An 18,803-nucleotide genomic window follows, 5' to 3' on the forward strand; every position below is an offset into this window, starting at 1 on the left:
CAGGAAATTATTTTATTAGCAGAAATATATTGGATATAGATTTGTCACACCTGTTTATGGTTCTAACAGTCACACTAACCTCAATGTTGACATTGACCTTGGAGGGGTTCATGATAGTTATAGATAGGTGGCTGCCTTGAATACAATGCCAAGTAGCAAAACGGGAGAGTGGTGAGCTCCTCTTGCTGCTCAAGACCTCCTGTCTAGGTTATCCTCACGTATCAAATAAGCCCCTTTCTCCGCAATGGCATATACTGTGGCTTGAAGATGCGCACTGATCTGAAGTGGCATTATACTTGCGTCAATAACTCTCAGTCTTTTCACGCCATAAACCCGAAGTCGGTCGTCAACTACCCCTGAGTCAATGCCACCCCTACCCCCCATGCCGCAGGTTCCTATTGGGTGCCAATCGGTTGTCGTATTCTTGGAAGCCCAGTCCCTTAGTTCATCATCACTCTCTATCGAAGATGGTGGAAATACCCTCGAGCGGACAACCTCGGACAGGGGTGTCGACCGAGAAATTCTATTGGAAAATTGTATGCACTCTGCCATGATATCCCGATCTATCTCTCCGTGAGGACCAGAGTAATACCCAGGATCAATGACTGGTTTGTCTGCAATAGTTGATCTGTTGATGTCGCTACTTGCGTTTTCAGGCCGCTTCCGAATATGGATACTTCCCCGTGAGAAAGGGTATTGGAGTATTTGCAGAATACTTAAATATTTCTTCCCATTCTCTGCTGCTGACCGGAAATCTGAACTCCAGTTTGCAAGGTCAAATATATACTCGAATTGACCGAGATTGGCAAAAGGATCAAACCTGCCTTGCAAAATTCTCGATTTCTCTGGAGGATGCTGATCTAGCGCCCTGACCTTCGAAGCAAGTTGCTCAAACTTCTGCTTTGATGTTACGGCTGAAATCGGAAGGTAACAATAAGGGGTACCCGGAGGTTCCAAGTCGGCCTTCTGTAAGGATGGGTCGACTTCAAAGATAGATAAGGACACTACCTAGAAGTTAGTGTACGATCGACAGGACTAGGTAGGTAGACACGCACGCAGATGGTCCTGTAGGTTCTCGCCAACATTCAGATTGGAGATTTTGACCTCTATACCCGCATCCTTGAGAACTTGAGGGTTTCCTACGCCAGAAAGCTCCAGCAACTGTGGCGACTGGACACTTCCTGCACTAATAACGACCTCTCTCAATGCCGATGCGGTGTAAGAGTTGCTGCCATGCGTGAATCGAGCACCTGTTGCGGTCCATTCCCCATTGCATTGAATAAGGATGACCTCTTGAACAAGAGCCTCAGTCAAGATGAATAGATTTTTTCTCGACGAGTTAGGTACATAATATGCCGATGAAGCGTATGACCTAGTATTATCGTCGGGGTTCACGGAGTTTAGATTCGTCCAAATGCCAACGTTAGACCCGGCATGGTGTGCTCTATTTTCTGGGACCCCTAAGTTTATCATAGTTTCATAACAGAGTTGGTGCGTCTTTGAATACTGTTTAGCGTATGATGCGTGAATTGGCCCGTCAGTACCGACAGCTTGCGGATCAAAGTACAATCGATGGGCTGTTTGAGCTTCTTCGTCAGGCACATGGAATTTCTCAGATTTCTTGAAGAATGGTCTATTATTATCGCTCAGTTTATGTTTTCTGAGATTCAAAGACAAACTCACAGGAGATCATTCCAGCCCCACCCCTTATTCCCTAGATTCTCCCAAGCATCATAATCTTCTCTATTACCGCGATTCCAAGTCATTAAGTTCAACGCACTCGTTCCTCCCAAGACCTTCCCTCTTGGCCATGCGAGAGTTCTTCCGCTTAATCCCGGCTGAGGAACTGTTTCAAATTGCCAGTCATACTTCGTCCCTAGCGTCTGGAGAACCGGTTTGGGTGCATTAATATCATCCTCTCCCAGAGCTGCTGGTCCAGCTTCAAGGATGCCAACAACTATGTTGGGATCTTCGGATAAACGTGTTGCTACCGCAATACCAGCCGTCCCACCACCTATGACGAGGTAATCGAAATCGCGAGCCGCAAAGTCTACGGGATTGGTTGAAGCAGGGGCAGCCATATTAGCTGCAAGAGGACGCATATTGGTGGTATCAAGAATGATTAGAAGACAGGAAACCTTGAATCACATCGGAAGTCATCTACATATAGATATCATTTTTGGTTACACGAGATAACCCCCTAAATATTTCATCTATGATCCTGACCTATTAAATGATTCGGAGATATCTCGTATTTACTCCGTTCTACTCCGCACTTTATGCAGTCAGATTCATCCGGATACCGGTGGCTAGACCTATTTTAAACCAGGTAATTTAATGTACCTAGCCATGAGTTTACGCAAACGGAGACTAGGTAAGCTTAAGCAGTAACAGTAGTCATATTTCTTCTTACTTTAGACTTATGTGCACAATGAGAATAGGAGATGGAGCTTTGCTCATGCTGCGTCTCACTTCGAGCAACTGCCTTCAGTGAGGCAGCAGAGAATATTGCATATAACACAGGTCGATATCCACACCAACCTAGTTGCACAGAGCTGTCGGAATCCGCTTCCCAGGGTTGCGCCCTCTGTCGGCTTATCTTAGACTCACTGTCTATACAATGCGGAGAATCCGGGCTTGTAGACGATGATAAAAAGCCGATATATCCACAAGGAGAGATTTCAATAGGGGGTGTGGTTGGCCCATCTGGCGAGAGGTGGATTTGGATTGACCACTCCCCTAGGGAGTCTGGCATTCTCAAGGCGATTGGCATTCCCCGCGGTTGGAAGGATGTCTGGGACGATGGCAATGTAGATATTCACAATACCGCTCTTGCTATGTTAAGGGAGTGGCCATGGACGTGTTATCGAGACCATCCAGGTTGTCCACGCCCTGATGGAGAATTCTTGCTGAAAAGGCTTGTGAAAGTTGGTCTCGAAGGAGATGGTAAAGTGCGCTTGGTTTCCACGTCAGTACTGAATTCGCAAGATCGCCGGTATAATGCCTTGAGTCATTGTTGGGGTCTGAACATGCCTCACTGCGCCTAGACTTCCAAGGAGACATTGAGCGATCACGAAAAGGGAATAAACATGGCAGACCTGACGAAAACATTTGTGGATACTATTACGATAGCCAGAAAACTTCAAGTTCCATTTGTATGGATTGACTCACTTTGCATTTTGCAAGACTCGAGAGGATTGGGAAACTGAAGCTGCTCAAATGTCCGATGTGTATTCAAATTCAGACGTTACACTCGCCGCTTCTGCATCTTCAAATGGAACGCAGGGATGCCGTATACACAGCGATAGAGAAGAACCCTTCTGGCCTAACATCGACATCCCAGTTACTGGTAGTCGGGAACAAAAGACTTATCGAGTATCTGGTTGGCCATGGTTAGGAGCTGGGACACCGGAAAACGACGTGCTGCAAACTCGTGGCTGGACATTACAAGAACGTGATCTTTCACCTAGGATTGCGCACTTCCCAAAAGACACAGTAATATGGGAGTGTTGGACATCCAGGGCATCTCTTAATTTCTCATGGACGGACTCTTTCGGTGTCTCTGGGCACAGGCGCGTTTTTGATACTGATAGTTACGGGCGCAGATTACCGGATATCTCCCAAAGAGCCATAGACTTAACCGAGGAACAAAGACTTTTGGTGGTAGCAGATTGGGTTCGCCCTGCAAAATTGTACAGTCGTCGCTGTCTTACGAAGCATGCTGTTGTTCTTCCTGTCATTTCAGGTGGAGCCCGGTTATTCGCGAGGTTCGGTTCAGGGTCTTATGGTGTTGGATGTTTTCGAGTCGCATGGGATCATTAGCCTCTTATGGGTGGCCGACACGTCCCATACAGAGAAGGAAGTAACCAACATGTCCTGTAGACCTGCCCAATACACAGCCCCCCCATGGTCCTGGGCTTCCGTCATAGGCGCTGTTAGTTGGAGTTGGTATCCGCCTCATGACAAGATAGAAAGTCTCGCTACGATACAAATCATTACGACACTTATCGGGAAAGATAATTTCGGCCAGGTGAAATCCGGTTTCCTACGAATAAATGGCAAGCTGCGCAAACTCCGTACCGGGCGCATCCACATGGTTACGGGTCTACAGGGGACCTAGCCGGACGTGCACTCTTCGGAAACATCAACGGCAATGAGAGGAAAGTTGGTTGGATAGCCTTTGATGTATCAAACGAGATTTGTGATTATGTTTATTGCCTGGCATGCGCAAGAGTAGGATTTCCGTGGCCCCAAGTTTATGGCGTTGTGCTACTCCCTGTTAGGGACAAGTCATCTCGGTCGCCATATGGGAGAGTCGGTCGTGTAAGGACGACGGAGAAAGTGTGGCCAAATGACTTCTCAGCGGAAGTAGATGTTGTTTGACTCGGTCCATTTTAGAGTTGCGACTCATCAAGCCACATAGAAGTCATAGAAAAAGAGTGTCGTTAACCTCCGAGCTATGGACAACCACAAGCGGCAATAATTCCTGCATTGAAGGTTTCCTGTCAAGCCTCCTCAGAGTGTAATATTTATGAAGGTTTATGTGTCTAGTTGACAAAAAGCACGATTTACATAGGTAACTAGAGATTATTCAACACGGTAAAAAGATAGTTCAACTTACGTACCAATTTAACCAGCTCGCTTATCCTTTCTTCTTATTATGAACGTCAATGACGCACAATATCCAAAAATCGTTCGTCTGGTCCGGGTAAACCGAATAGATCCAACAGGGAGGTAATATTTTGGATGATCAAGACTCTTTCTGCCGGCTCGATATTAACACGTCGTCCGTCGCAGAAATTTGAACTGTGCGCCTTTATGGAAATGGAATACGACATCTGTCAGACCTTCTCGTATATTATCGCTTGTATCTGTTTTTCCCTATAAGATTGACCTTACTATGCACTTCGGAGGTTTTTGCGGCTTCATAGCCCTCATCGGGACAGCTGCTGGGTCAACAACATCAAAGGGAGTTTGTTTACTTTTGAATCCATTACAAAAGTTCGATGACGAGATATGTGCTAGTTCGGATCTAGTGCGAGATTCTAGGCCGGACGGGTCTCCGGAGGTCCTTCGAGGGACTCACCATTCTGCCCCGCCAAAAGCCGCATGGGAGGGACCAGAGGATTGTGTGAATGAGACGTGTATCTTCTCAAACAAGGCGCTAGGGGATGGTAGTATACTTATCACGACGGAAAGAAACGCGCGCATTGCAGCCAACTTCCCAATAGTAGCTGGCACTACGGCGGCCGCTCTGCCTTTCCACATAGAAAAAGTCAAGGGAAAAGGAATTGGTATCTTTGCCGATAGGAAAATACGTAAAGGAGAGGTCATTCTAGTGCGGCCTCCGACACTAATGGTTCAGACTTCTCCGCACGTGGAAATGGAACGGGCAACTCTGGATGCACTCTACAGCCTAGCGGTGGAGAAGCTCCCTAGAAAAGGACAAGAACTTTTCATGGGTCAGATGGGCCGAGATATCTATGATAAAATTGAGACGAACTGCTTTCAGTTATATGTTGACGGTTCAAGGGAGTCCGGTAGTCACCTGGGATGCTACCCAGAGGTATCCCGGTTTAATCATGACTGTAGACCAAAGTAAGTATAGATTTTGACCTTAAATATTCGCGAAATAAGGAGGCTAATTGAGAACTTAATCGTATAGTATCCACTACCGCATAACTAACATGACTCATACCACGGTTGCCGCCCGTGATATCCTGCCGGGCGAAGAGCTGAGCGTCAGTTACATCGACTTAATGCTTCCTCGAGAAGAACGTCGCTCTCGCTTAAGGGGGTGGGGATTCGACTGTTCTTGCTCACACTGCAGTATGAGCGACGACGAGGCCGCGGCCTCAGACGCGAGACTCTTGAAAATCGAGGAGCTGGAGACCGCTCTTGAGAACTTCAACGAGACAGTCGTGACTGCAGAGACAGGGGCGCAATTGGTAGAACTCTATGAGAAGGAGAGGCTAGACATATACCTTGGTCAAGTTTACACACGAGCGGCATTAAACTTTGCTCTTTTCGGGGAGGAGGAAAAGGCGCGGAAGTATGCGCTCGCTGCGGTGGAAGCAGTCGAAAGAGAGTCGGGCCAGAACGCCAGCGACGCAAAGGCTATGAGAACCCTAGCGGAAAACCCGACAGCACATTGGACTTGGGGAAGACGGAGGAAAGGGATATCTAGCAAAAGACACTGACACTATTATATCATACGGGGGGGCTGGAACTCTTACTTATAGCCATTACATCATCTTGACTCCAGATACACTCGTTAAGCAACTCGTCGTTCACAGAAAATGTCTTTACAATACCATTTTAGAACCGTACACGTGGTGGCAACGAACGCACCGAATGTCCTTCATGCTAAGGTAGAGTAACACCATATATTTCAATATTTATTTCAATGGCCACCAAGTAGCATGAATCCATTGGTATTTTCGAGCCAACAAGGAGGTATTCTGATGGAACGCTAGGGGTTAGCGCTGGCTGATGGTTCCGAAAGGGGTAATCCGATTTTGACTAAACCAAAAGAAAGATATTATCTTGGTTTCATCTTGTAGATGGAGGGGCCAAGGCGACTTATTGAGATAAGTAACTAGGTACTTATGCAAGGAGTAACGAGGTTACGAGAACAAATGAATTTCCTGAATGAATCATTTTAGTCGCAACTGAATTCCTTGTGGAAAACACCAGTACCTTACCTACTAGGTATTCAAACGTACTTTAAAGTGGTAAGCGATACAGTTTCCCCTTGGAACATACAGGTGGTACCGATAAGTAGTGAATACTTATAATGCATACCTAAGCATGTAGTTTATTCATATTTTGATTCATGTTCTATTTGCCACCCTATTCCTCATCTGGATCGTCTTAACGTAGATTCTGCTATGTTTCATCCCCCATCTGTTTTGTAGGTAAAAAAGCCCGGGTATCCTATAGAAGATATACTACTGATTTTCATAACGGCAAAACGGGAAGTTCACAAGAATGAAAAAAATGAAAGAAACACTTTTCTTGATATTACAATATAAGGCATATATAGTAGGTAAGAGTTCAAGTGATTCCTAAATCTAGTGAAAGCGATGTTAAATTTAACCTTTCGACATTACCAACTATACACTTAATATCTACGCCTGTTACTTGCAGCGTAGAGAACCCGGTACGCGTATTACAAAATTTGGATCTAATATGACGGACCTGGTATATCTTAATAGAGATCCTATCCGCCCGTTCCCGCGGCGGGGACATGGAGATATGCGGATCTGCGGAGGATATACTCCTGCGTAGGTAGTATAATTAGTACGTTCTTTGTCTTAAAGCAGCAGTGCCTTTGGCCTGTGCGGCCGGACTTAGGGAAATAGGATAAGCGGAGGTTGAGTAGAAGTGTATGCTTTATATTAAAGTTCAAACCAATCGATTGTAGTGTATGTTTTCATCATGACACTTGATGTAGGCTAGGATATTGCTTGCACTTTCAGTGGTTGCGTCCTAAACCTGTATGGGCCTACTTAGTCGTTCGCCTCGTTCCTAAATTCAAATTAACCATCCTTACGCAAAGCTAGAACCTAAATACTGGTTCAGCCTACGGCAAAGCGAAAGGAGTCGAGTGACCTTCAGACACTCCCTGGCGAGAAAATGTAGATACCCTCCATACCTACAGCGTTTCCCTAACATATAATCCCTCCGATTAATTTTGGTCTCTCCTGTTTCAAATTCAGCATCTCCAATCAAGCCTTCTTCATACCAAACCTCGACTCCCCGAAGGCATCTATCACTATGGGTGGGGTCTTTCAGCCACCCTGGTTTGTAGCGGTGAGGCCTAATAAGGTTGAGATGAATCTCAGCTCTATTGTTGCTGGCATCTCTATTTGCACCGCCATCTTCTCTTTCGCAAAAGGAGTCCTCCAGACAAGGTCAATATGTTCAAAGAGGAACGGGAGGCCGAATGCTTACGTTGTGATGATATGGATGGAATGGTCAGTCTCCCTTACCATGGGTGTTATCTGCTGGCTATACCTTTGGGGGACGATACCACCATCGTAAGACCGAGCCCGGGGAGTGTGAAGATATCAAGGTTGATGTGGCTAACGTGGGAAATTTCATAGGTTTCAATTCTTTTTCCTCCTTGTCACTTTATGGGTATTTCAAACGCAATGCATGATACAGATCATTATCAACCGAACCGCCCTCCTTGTTACCGATCAAACTCAAATCAGAAGGACGAGATGGGCCACCGGGATTATATTCGGCCTGATAAATCTCTCCGTATATCTCATTTGGATCCCGGCGCGGCTAGAGATCAACGAAACATATATTAGAATAAACGACATCTGGGACCGAATCGAGAAGGGCATTTTCTGTATGATCGATGTTAGCCTCAATATCTATTTCATCTACCTCGTGCGATCGGGACTCATTAGCAACGGACTCACCAAGTATATGCCACTTTTCATCTTCAACATCCTCATGCTTACCTTTTCTCTATCATTAGATGTAAGTTTCACCAATTATAAATATACCGCTAATTCCCATATCCGCTGGTTTTCACTAACAGTTCCAGATTATCTTAATCGGCGTCATGTCCCTTGGGCAGATATACTTCCAGTTTCATCCGTTTGTGTACCTGCTTAAACTTTACATCGAGATGAACATAACGGATCTTATCGCGAAAATCGTCCGTGAAGACAACCGCGTGTCCTACGTATCGAAGACGTTTGCCACGAGGGCGGGTGCTGCCCAGGCTGCGAAATTCAACGGCACGGGCACTCTAATTTGCTCGAGTGAAACCAGACTCGCTACATCCAGCAACAACATAAGAAGCAGTCAGGAGACGCATGAGTTGGAGAATCAAGATAAGAATATTTCTAAGGTTCATCCAGCTGTCGGTATCCAAAATCCTGTGGTAACGGAGGTTCAACGTTACGACGATCTCGAACGGCAGGGAAGCAGGATAGGTCCATGGACCTCCAATACACCACCTCCTCCACCCCCGTGTCTAGTCAGACATTCATCTATACCCTGATAGACACAGCAGTTTACATTAGAGATATAGATGTAAGGTAATCATGTCTTGGGAGTTTACGAATATGAGAAGGGGACCGACCCTCTAAGTACATACGTACGGCAAGATGACTGATGAGATAATTGTTATTTCCCGATAATGATCACTGTGTTGCAAAATAAAGATGTTTCATAATGACGGTCAAAAACGACGAGTTGTGAATTTTGAGCTTTGCGCAATTGTGGTCATGCTGCATGGCAGTATGTATGAGAGGTATGTTCACTCTTAGATCCATTCGCAACTTGATTTCCATCATTAACTCCGAATTATCCAATGACTAAACAGACCTCCCTAGTACTACGCGCTCCATTTGAAAGTTGGTACTTCACTGCACATGCGGCGTACCACCGCATGATTCTGACTACCAAGGTACTCAAATATTTACCAATACCAGGGTGGTTGGTGTTTAGGTAAAGAACATGAACAATTATCGAATACTAAACTCCTATCCCCAACATAAAGCGCAATTATCGTCTAAATATGTTGGGCTAGATGATAGCAACCCGTTGCTGGCTCCACTTGCCTCGGCTCTATCTCCGAATCGATTTGGTGCTCCGTGCTGTCCATCCAGCTCTGCCAGTCCTGTCGCGTTAATTGGACGACACCGCCACCGACACCTATTACCCTAGCGCGTCAACCCTGTTAGGTATCACTAATTGCCTGTCTCTGGCTCAACTCTTTCCTTTTTTTTTTCTTCCCATCACAAATACCACGATATGCACAATAATCCCAAATAGACCTGTTCTTTTTTTTTTTAATCCTAATCGTACTTAGACACATTTCTTCTTTATTTTATAGTGATGGTCGTGAAAATCTCTCCTGTCCCGGGGTTTACGCCAATATCCGACCGGATCTTCATCCGCAACGAAGATTCCGATTCGTCCGAGACCCCTGAAAAGCCAGCCATTGAGCAACCCACCACCATCATCGTCTTCGGCTGGGGCGACGGCACCCCTAAGAACGTCGCTAAATATGCAGATGGTTATCACAAGCTATTTCCCAAGGCTCGGATTCTGATGGTGATCTCGTCGACATGGGAAGCCATATATCAGTCTCTCGAGCAGCGCATAGGGGCCATGCTACCACTCGTCGACGCTGTATTCCCAACGTCGGAAGATCTCTCGGAGAAGAGGATTATCCTGCACGCGATGTCAAACACGGGAGGCATATACGCAGCAGCGGCACTGCACGCCTTCCAGCACCGGCACGGGGAAGACAAGGCGCTCCCGCACCACCTATGCGTATCGGACTCTACGCCGGGCAGCATTGTCTTCGCTTCTGAGGTAGGGCGCTGGTCTAGGGCAGTAGCACTCGGAACAGCTAAATGGTTTCCGTGGCCGTTCATAGTGACGCAGAAGATATGGTGGGCGGTCTTGTATGCGGTTCACCTGCTGGAGAGGGCCATCGGGAGGGAGGCTTCCGGAGTCGCTAGTTGCAGGGCTTTCTTGGAGCACGGGACGGCGACGCCTAGGGCTCCTAGGCTATACATGTATTCCAAGACGGACGACCTCATCTGGTGGGAGGATGTCGAGGCGCAGGCGGCGGTGGCAAAGAGCAAAGGCTACACCACTATCATGGAGATGTTCGATAACTCTCCGCATGTTGGTCATATGAGGATGCATCCTGATCAGTACTGGGGCGCGATAGAGAATAATTGGAGGGCATCTGTGGCGTTAGAGGGAAATTCGAGGACGTAAAGTAGCATTTTAGCAGTGGCCTGTATTATCGTGTCCTGGAATCACCTTAAACACTTATAATGAGAATTCAAAGACTTCAATACCTATGCTTATGATTTCTAATACGCGATCAGCGGAAAAGAGGAGGCGTGAACACACGCGCAGATCCCCCTACTAGCTCCTCGTAAACCAGAAGGTGATAATGCCAGCTGCGAGACAGAACCTATTCTCATACTCGACTCTATCTAGGCAGCTTTTTGGCGATTGATACGTAGGTAGGTATTGGAGTAATATGATGAATTGGTGTTCTTCAACAGTTCGTATAAAATACTAGGTCGTTTAGCTTCGCATACTTTATTAGAGAATAGGAATGAACCTATTCACGGCGATCCTAAGCCGGATTAAGGTTAGGTGCCGGGATAGCTTGGCGCTGATGTCGCGGCGCAGGTCCTTGATCACGCAATTTTAAGACTTTCCCTGGTCGTTCAAACGGTCCGTCACCGAAATTTTTGTGCCGCTAGAGTTTGAAAAGAAGACAACCTCGTCGAGACTCGTATAAAAAATCGACGACGCGATGTTGGTCGCTCTAAGATATTGGATCTAATTGGAAGTTGATCCATTCATTACTATCGTGTTCGGTACATCTTTCGGGGGAGAACGCGCTGTTGATTAACCATCGATTTACTTCCCGAATGAGACTTCTTCGCCATGTACAGTCCCAAGAGCTCTGACGCCGACCGGCCAATCGCACAACCTGACGAAGATGCCGATCAGGGCGATTTCCATTCCATTGACCCCGAATCGGGTGTTAAACGCGGATTGAAGACCCGTCATCTAAGCATGATGGCTCTGGCCGGGATCATAGGGCCCGGGCTTTTAGTCGGAAGCGGAGGTGCTTTATCCAGCGGTGGCCCGGCGTCGCTGTTGATTGGTTTTGGCGTCATCGGCATCATTGCTTTCAGGTAACATCGCACCATCCCGTAGTGCTGTGCATATGTACTGATTGACCTATGAATGATAGTATTATGCAGAGCTTGGGGGAGCTAACAACTCTTTACCCTTCAGGGGGTGCCTTTACGCAGCTTGCATCTCGCATGGTAGATCCCGCATTTGGTGTCGCTGTGGGATGGAATTACTTCATCATCTGGTTCGCTGTACTCGCAAACGAATACAACGCAACCACAAGCATTCTCGTCTTTTGGAGCGATAAAGTGCCTGTTTGGGGATACTTCCTTCTCCTTTGGGTTCGTAACACTCTTTTGTAGTTGTCTTTGATGGTCTTACTGACGTTTCCTAAGACAGCATTCTTGCTCTTCCAATTTTGCGGCGTTAGCACGTTTGGAGAAGCCGAGTTTTGGCTAGCACTCCTCAAACTCGTAGGATTGGTCGCGTTTTACATATTCTCCATAGTGTGAGTTCCAATTTCCATGTATTACGCTCAATTGCTATGCTGATAATGTGTAGTTATGTATCGGGCGGGATTAAGGGAGTCGACGCCATAGGATTCCGATATTGGCATGATCCAGGTCCCTTCGTCGATGGGTTCCGAGGCGTCGCTAAGGTCTTCGTCTTCTGTTCAACTTTCTACGCCGGTTGCGAATCTGTCGCCGTAGCTGCGACAGAAACGAAGAACCCCCGAGTTGCTGTTCCATTAGCCATTCGTCAGGTGTTCTGGCGTATCATATTCGTCTACATGGGCGCCGCATTCTTCTTCGGCCTCACTTGCCCGGCGAATGATGACCAGCTTGTCAATGGCAGCAGTCGTGCCTTGCTGAGTCCCATGACAATCGCAATTCAGAATGCGGGATGGGAAGGTGGCGTGCATCTCATTAACGCCTTCATCCTGATCACTTGTATCTCCGCCATTAACAGCTCGATTTATATCTCATCCAGGACCATATTGTATATGGCTCAGCAAAGAATGGCTCCGTCCTTCCTTGGGTGGACGGATAAGCGAGGAGTACCGATCCCTGCTATCACCTTGGCAAATGCTTTTGGCGCCATATCCATGATGAACGTCTCGACCGGCGCTTCCAAAGCTTATAGCTATATTGTTAACTTGAGCGGTGTCTCGACTTTCCTAGTCTGGGGTTCCATTTCTCTTACTCATATTCGCTTCCGCCAGGCTTGGGAAGCCCAGGGGTACCAGGTAGAGGATCTTCCATATATCTCTTTCGGATACCCCTGGAATGCGTATTTCGGTCTAGCAGCGAACGTATTTCTCGCACTGGTCCAAGGCTGGGCCAACTTTTCTCCCTGGGATGCTGGCGGCTTCGTTGATGCTTATATCCTGCTGCCCCTATTTTTTATCATATATTTTGGATACAAAATAGCTTTTAAGACCCTTATATGGGACACACATGAGATTGATTTACAATCGGGGAGGCGGCGTGACTTGGAGGAGGCGAAGGAGAGAGCACAGGGTGAAATAGGGGCACCTCAACCCTGGTGGCATCGGCTTTTGAGGAATTTCTAGCGAATACATTAAATATATCTACTTAGGTCAGTAATAGCTGTTCCTTGGTATGTGATAAAGCTATAAGAAAGTCAGGTACCTACCGCATCTTACTCTTACCACTATAGTCATAACGAGAAGAGAACTCAATCATGACTTGACGCGTCCTACCATGATGAACACCTGTGTTCATCACATAAATCCCCAATTTTTGATACCCTCAGAGTCGATGAGTGCTATTCTATTCGTGACTCTGTGTTTTATGGCCTCTGAAATCAGCCTGCACCTGGATAGTCACCTATGACGATGCGTGCGAATGTCAAGATCCAACCGCGTTCCCTCGTGATAATAATATCTGACAAACGCCTGACAGTATCTTGAAGTCGATGGTGAGAGAGTCTATCATTATTAACAATCTTACTAGGTATGTACCTATTCAAAGAGAGCAAATATTTAAAACAAAGCCAAACTGTCGTATCTACCTACCATAATTCTTAGCCACTCCACCATTTAAATCAAAGGCGAAACCATAAACGCGAAAAGAAACACAACACGACAAATAGCCCAGAACAGAGAAACCATGTGTACGCAAAACTGGTGCAACGTCAAATGTCCGAGCTGCAGGAAAAGTGTGAGGAGAATAATTGCCAACGTCGACTATTGCAGTCGACTCGGCACCTCCGCATGCCGTACCGTTAGGAAGACCACGAACGTGAGGTATGAAACCTGCAAGAAGTGCAACGACAAACATCAAAAGGAATATGAGAAGCTGTGTAGTGCTGGAGGGAAAAGCTAATGTCAAATGACATTGAGGATGATAGGAGAAAGCAGAGAGGCCTAGGGCTAGGGTTAGGATTGGCCATGCTGGGATATTATTACCATGGCTAGCATGGAGTTATATGGATCATAGTACCTACTATGATCCATATAACTCCATGCTATTAAGTAGTACTTAATCAAGATATTGTACTATTTGACTGAATTGACATAGTGCCAGGCCGCATCAACGTCTAATAGGTAGGTACTTCAGTAGGTTGGTCCTACAACCACCAAGATATAAGTGTCGCAACTATCAAATCATGAGTGGCTGGCGGCAAGACAAGAAATGCAAGGAACTTAAGATAGAATTTCCTATCTAGTTTCTGGTACGTAGGAAGACAGAATATAACGACATGCCATCAAGGAGGCTAAACTTCAAAGAATAATCACCGGGTCGAAGCAGAGGTTGGGTTGGGGCCCTGCTTTCCTCTTATTTAACACTGACCTAGTAATAGCCTTTTATTTATTTTTGTTTTTCTTCACTTCGCCGTTGCTTTCTTTTTCGGGCGATTCTCCATGCGCTGAAGTCGGGATGGAAATAGAAACCCCTTGGTATTGTGTAAGATATTCTAGGAGTATTGAATTTGATCTGTCCCTTTTAGGAATGCATGGACGGTTGATCAGAGCGCTGGCTTGATTTCTGGGGTCGTCAGCCCTACCACGTTCAGCTCAACGACCGTAAGACGAACTCCTACGCCGGAATAGTCTAAATACCTGCACGCTGTCTCCATCTTAAGGAGCTCACCCCACTTATCCTGGCTTAAAATAACTACACAGTGGGTTCACTACCAATTTCCCGCGGTGTTGATGTTCGATTAAACTTTTCACGTTCTTTTTGCCGTTGACAGCTCACAATTATGCTGCTGACATCAGTGATGCAAGAGTAAGCCCATTGTTTAAAGATGTGGAAATCCCGAAGCAACGAAATCATGGCCCGGAAGGCTTAGGTCCGATAAGCTCTAAATAAAACTAGGTACCTAGATATCCAGTAGAGTGGGTCTGATGGAGCCAGGTATGAGAGCGACAGCAAGGTGTGTGATAATTCGAGAAGGGTTTAGGCAAGGTACGGGGGCACTTAGACCACTAAGGTCTGATAAGTGGGCTAGCGTCCTTTAAGCCAAAGGCACCGTCAATCCGCTCGAAGGACCTGGTATTTAAACGATGCGCTTCGAAGGCAAGGAATGTTTACAGAATATTAATACGTGCAATTGCCTAAGTTAAGTCATATGGAAACTGCAACATATCCGCGCAACTCCTAGGTTCATCAATACATTGTCGCATGGCTGAATCAATGTGCTCAGATGTATGGGGTTAAACTACCCTGGTTTATGCGAACCGACGGCGTGCTGTATTATCTGACAGATCTTTCTTCCCAATTAGGAACTGTAAGATTCCAAAGCGTGTGGCATCTTGTTCCTCGGGTACTGTTGCTTCACTAGCTGATCCTCCGCAGGGCCCCTTAAACCCCCGTTTCACCTGCTATTGGGTGTATCACGATGAGATCAGCCAATCGTCATCGACCTCAAAGTGATCCTAGCTCCTTGCTGGCTCTTTGAGCTAACATTTCTGATCTGTCACCAAGAATCGCTGCGTTAGAAATTGCCCAATTTGCGGATGCGGATCTTCTAACAATGATTTCCGGAACGAGAAGTCTGGATTCCAGCTTTCACTGCACGAAACGTGATGTAAGATTCGGCATAACAGTAGAAGCTGCGATATTGTCCACAGCCAGAATGTATATAACAAAGATGTTACCTCAGCTCATGAAGATGGCTTCAGTCTCAATCAGAATTTCCAAAAGCAAGCCTCTCGTTAGCATCACAATTCCGCTCTTCCGATAACACGTCCCGAACGACTAAGACGAACATACTGTCAATTTAGCGTATCATAAGCCGTCTTCATCATCACTTCATCATGAAGTCTACTATCGCCCTTCTGGCGTTGGCCCAAGGCATTGCCGGCCATGTCATCCGACAGCCTGACGACTGCAAGTCTACTGGAAAGGCCGTATACCTTATCACCAACGATCAAGTCAACTCGGTCGTTGCTTTGCCCATCAAAGCTGATGGCACTCTCGGCGTAGGCACCGTCACACCGTCCGGTGGCAATGGAGCTAGCTCGATAAATGGCATGACGAACCAAACAGCAGGACCTGACTCACTCGCAAGTCAATCCGCACTCACTGTGGCCGGAGGTGTAAGTTTAGCTCGTAGAGCGCATCCTGATTCGGTAATGACTGGTAGCTAACCATGCACAGTATGTATTCGCCGTCAACCCCGGAAGCAACTCGCTTAGTATGCTGTCCATCTCGAAGAACGACCCGACAAAGTTGACCTTAGTCGGCAAACCAGCGCCAATCCCAGGCGACTTCCCGACTACAGTCGCGGCGTCGGCTAAGAACCAGCTAGTGTGTGTTGGTGCCACAGGTTCGACCGCCGGAATCACCTGCGCCCCTTTCACCCACAAGGGCCTCGGAGCCATGGACACACTCCGGTCTATCGACCTCGGGCAGACCACACCACCAGTCGGCCCCACGAACACCGTCTCACAGGTCTTCTTCTCCGAAGACGAGTCCACGCTCTTCACCATCGTCAAAGGCGACCCGACCACGAACAAGACGGGATTCGTCTCCTCCCTCGCCGTGCAGCAGAGCCCATCGTGCGGGAGCTCCTCTATTGCATCCGTTGCGCATCAAGACGAGCGCACCTCGCCAAACGGCACCGCCGTGCTCTTCGGTTCGCAGATGATCCCGGGCACGAACACCATCTTCTCCACGGACGCCTCCTTCGGCGCGGTCGTCATGTCCGTTGATGAGAAGACGGGCCAAGCCAGCGTTGCCGCCAAGCAGGTGATCGCCGACCAGCAAGCCACCTGCTGGTCCGCCTTCTCCAAGGCCACAGGCAGCGTCTACGTGACCGACGTCTTGATTCCGCGAGTGCTGGAGATGAGCGCCAAAAATGCGAGTATCATATCGGACATCAACTTGTCTGCCGGCGGTGACACTGGGTTCATTGATCTGAAGGCGTCTGGAGATTACTTATACGTTTTATCTCCCGGGAACGGGACGAGCACTGCGGCGATCAATGTTTTGGACCTCTCGGGTGGACAGGGCAAGGCGAAGGCTATCCAGAGATTTGCCCTTGGTGGACAGGCTGGGAAGAGCGCGCAGGGAATTGCGACTCTTGATTAAAAATGGTTCATGTTTGGCGTTGTTATCGTCATTTTTCGATGGTTCATGTATATAACTAGTTTATTATTTAGATAATTATGTACTCGTCTCAATAAGGGAGCTTACCTACTTTCGAGCCCGTGGTATCTTATAGATCGTTCCACAACCGTGTCTGTTTGTATTTTGAATTCTCCTCGCAGCGATGTGTCTAAACTAACGTGGTGTCTCTTGCTCTAGTCTCCAAAAGTCGACGCTTTAATTCCAGGAACTTCATGCATAGATACTTCTTGTCCAATTGGATTCTTACCGCTTTCGTCTCACCCTTCGAAACATCTACCTTCGAAAATCCCTCAAGTGCCTTCACTGGTCGCTGCATCGTGGCATTCTGATGCGTGATAAAGCTGGGCCATCTCCAATCCTTCGTCACATCCAGCATTCTCATTATCGTAGCCTCATCCGACAAGTCTTCAGGAGTATCGCCGATGGCAGGATTCTTCAGCCTAAACTGTGGGTTGGACGGGCCATGGTCACTTTCCACCCGGATTAGTCACGCCGAATAAGTCATTCTCAATCACATTACCTGTCTCATTACCTCTGTACCAGGCACGTAAAATAGCCGACAGCTTCGACAAACGTGTCGGATACCGGCGGGAGGTCCATGAACGCTCAGTCCCAACTTTCAGACTCCCGTCCAAAATTTAACCCTACGCAAGGAGTAACCTAATCAAAGCTCCTCGCGACCGCGACAGCTTCTTCGAGAAGCGTGACAAGGTCAGTTTTAGTGCATCCGCCAATCTGTAAACCTCTAACATCCATTTGCGGGGTACCGAATTGCATAAGCTTCCGGTCCACGGACAAGCTGGAGGGGTTTGCTACCAATTCCTTCGGCCGTGCCGGTGCCTAAGAACGAGTCGCCCGGCTGTTAGGGTGTCCATAGTGGTTCAGAAAGCAGCTAGAAATATCGATGTTGAACTTCTCAATGGGAACTCGGTCGTGCACCAAGTGGGGCTCCACGTAGGCGTATATTTACGTTCCGGGTGATTTGTCAAGGGGTTTCGTAATGGAGGTGAGCATCGGTAAATTATTGTATGCGGTTGCGCCTAATGCATTGCGCCTAATGCATATTTTACTGCTTTTGAACGCCCCCCTCAAAGCAATTACAGCGTATTCTAATTAGAAGCTTTTTTGATAGAGGGACAACTGAAAGGCGCGGTAAATTACGCAAGTTGGGGACTAAGGGTAACTAAATATCTCATTGAGCATAAATTATGAGAGCCCGTTAAATTGGTTAAATCGTCCTAGGATTATCATCTTAACAGAGAAGGCTCTCTTATCGGGCCCACCAAGCCACGCACTGGCCGCCACATTGCTGCCACAAGGGTGGAGAATAGGGGTTAGGGGTAGAGTAGGAAGGAGATCGCTCATGTATCCTAATACGTCGTGATTGATTTATTCGGTGTTGATGTTCATCCTAGTAGTCTTTATTAACTCGTCCTTTAGTTGCCTCAGCCCTTCTGTGTTCCGGCTGGGTGGATGATCGGGGTCCTAGTCCTATACATGCAGCTTGCAGAGCAGATGTCACGAAAGGCCGACTACAAGGAATATCGGAACTCATCTGTG

General features: G+C 47.1%; 8 protein-coding genes across 8 annotated transcripts; 6 read left to right on the plus strand and 2 right to left on the minus strand.

Moving 5' to 3' along the window:
- Window positions 1-18: 18 nt before the first annotated feature.
- F4807DRAFT_434375 (GMC oxidoreductase) lies at window positions 19-2,168 on the minus strand. Its single transcript, XM_047998791.1, has 3 exons — window positions 1,684-2,168; window positions 1,056-1,633; window positions 19-1,004 (listed from the first exon to the last, which is right to left on the minus strand). The coding sequence occupies exons 1-3, from the start codon at window positions 2,100-2,102 to the stop codon at window positions 190-192; spliced, it is 1,812 nt and encodes a 603-aa protein (XP_047852248.1). The 5' UTR covers window positions 2,103-2,168; the 3' UTR covers window positions 19-189.
- Window positions 2,169-2,341: 173 nt separating this feature from the next.
- On the plus strand, window positions 2,342-3,137 carry F4807DRAFT_175669 (uncharacterized protein). The gene has a single exon (XM_047993514.1). It carries the CDS (start codon window positions 2,445-2,447, stop codon window positions 3,045-3,047), a length of 603 nt encoding a protein of 200 aa, XP_047852249.1. The 5' UTR covers window positions 2,342-2,444; the 3' UTR covers window positions 3,048-3,137.
- A 1,373-nt stretch (window positions 3,138-4,510) lies between these two features.
- On the plus strand, window positions 4,511-6,382 carry F4807DRAFT_175672 (SET domain-containing protein). The gene is made up of 2 exons (XM_047993515.1): window positions 4,511-5,598; window positions 5,666-6,382. The coding sequence occupies exons 1-2, from the start codon at window positions 4,901-4,903 to the stop codon at window positions 6,198-6,200; spliced, it is 1,233 nt and encodes a 410-aa protein (XP_047852250.1). The 5' UTR covers window positions 4,511-4,900; the 3' UTR covers window positions 6,201-6,382.
- A 1,613-nt stretch (window positions 6,383-7,995) lies between these two features.
- On the plus strand, window positions 7,996-9,445 carry F4807DRAFT_469228 (uncharacterized protein; the record flags this gene model as incomplete). Its single annotated transcript, XM_048002688.1, has 3 exons — window positions 7,996-8,042; window positions 8,109-8,496; window positions 8,564-9,445. 3 exons carry the CDS (start codon window positions 7,996-7,998, stop codon window positions 9,023-9,025), a joined length of 897 nt encoding a protein of 298 aa, XP_047852251.1. The 3' UTR covers window positions 9,026-9,445.
- Window positions 9,446-10,865, plus strand: F4807DRAFT_175682 (DUF829-domain-containing protein). The gene has a single exon (XM_047993516.1). The coding sequence runs from the start codon at window positions 9,865-9,867 to the stop codon at window positions 10,759-10,761; it is 897 nt and encodes a 298-aa protein (XP_047852252.1). The 5' UTR covers window positions 9,446-9,864; the 3' UTR covers window positions 10,762-10,865.
- Window position 10,866: 1 nt separating this feature from the next.
- On the plus strand, window positions 10,867-13,535 carry F4807DRAFT_175683 (putative amino acid transporter). Its single transcript, XM_047993517.1, has 4 exons — window positions 10,867-11,702; window positions 11,762-11,984; window positions 12,039-12,151; window positions 12,205-13,535. Exons 1-4 carry the CDS (start codon window positions 11,449-11,451, stop codon window positions 13,214-13,216), a joined length of 1,602 nt encoding a protein of 533 aa, XP_047852253.1. The 5' UTR covers window positions 10,867-11,448; the 3' UTR covers window positions 13,217-13,535.
- A 2,393-nt stretch (window positions 13,536-15,928) lies between these two features.
- F4807DRAFT_462534 (uncharacterized protein) lies at window positions 15,929-17,204 on the plus strand (the record flags this gene model as incomplete). The annotated part of the gene is made up of 2 exons (XM_048001841.1): window positions 15,929-16,210; window positions 16,272-17,204. 2 exons carry the CDS (start codon window positions 15,929-15,931, stop codon window positions 17,202-17,204), a joined length of 1,215 nt encoding a protein of 404 aa, XP_047852254.1.
- Window positions 17,205-17,391: 187 nt separating this feature from the next.
- Window positions 17,392-17,843, minus strand: F4807DRAFT_462535 (uncharacterized protein; the record flags this gene model as incomplete). Its single annotated transcript, XM_048001842.1, has 2 exons — window positions 17,392-17,713; window positions 17,776-17,843. The coding sequence occupies 2 exons, from the start codon at window positions 17,841-17,843 to the stop codon at window positions 17,392-17,394; spliced, it is 390 nt and encodes a 129-aa protein (XP_047852255.1).
- Between the last annotated feature and the right edge of the window lie 960 nt (window positions 17,844-18,803).

This window comes from Annulohypoxylon truncatum (assembly GCF_022578515.1).
Source record: "Annulohypoxylon truncatum strain CBS 140777 unplaced genomic scaffold F4807scaffold_26, whole genome shotgun sequence".
Classification (NCBI taxonomy): Eukaryota; Fungi; Ascomycota; class Sordariomycetes; order Xylariales; family Hypoxylaceae; genus Annulohypoxylon; species Annulohypoxylon truncatum.

Bases quoted from the DNA above. Each gene is read 5' to 3' on its own strand.
- F4807DRAFT_434375 (XM_047998791.1), bottom strand. From the start codon at position 2,102: ATGCGTCCTCTTGCAGCTAATATGGCTGCCCCTGCTTCAACCAATCCC. The intron at 1,634-1,683 runs GTGAGTTTGTCT...CGATAATAATAG, and splicing joins TGGGGCTGGAATGATCTCCT to ACCATTCTTCAAGAAATCTG. The intron at 1,005-1,055 runs GTGCGTGTCTAC...ACTTCTAGGTAG, and splicing joins GAACCTACAGGACCATCTGC to TGTCCTTATCTATCTTTGAA.
- F4807DRAFT_175669 (XM_047993514.1), top strand. From the start codon at position 2,445: ATGGAGCTTTGCTCATGCTGCGTCTCACTTCGAGCAACTGCCTTCAGT.
- F4807DRAFT_175672 (XM_047993515.1), top strand. From the start codon at position 4,901: ATGCACTTCGGAGGTTTTTGCGGCTTCATAGCCCTCATCGGGACAGCT. The intron at 5,599-5,665 runs GTAAGTATAGAT...TTAATCGTATAG, and splicing joins AATCATGACTGTAGACCAAA to TATCCACTACCGCATAACTA.
- F4807DRAFT_175682 (XM_047993516.1), top strand. From the start codon at position 9,865: ATGGTCGTGAAAATCTCTCCTGTCCCGGGGTTTACGCCAATATCCGAC.
- F4807DRAFT_175683 (XM_047993517.1), top strand. From the start codon at position 11,449: ATGTACAGTCCCAAGAGCTCTGACGCCGACCGGCCAATCGCACAACCT. The intron at 11,985-12,038 runs GTTCGTAACACT...ACGTTTCCTAAG, and splicing joins GATACTTCCTTCTCCTTTGG to ACAGCATTCTTGCTCTTCCA. The intron at 12,152-12,204 runs GTGAGTTCCAAT...GATAATGTGTAG, and splicing joins TTTTACATATTCTCCATAGT to TTATGTATCGGGCGGGATTA.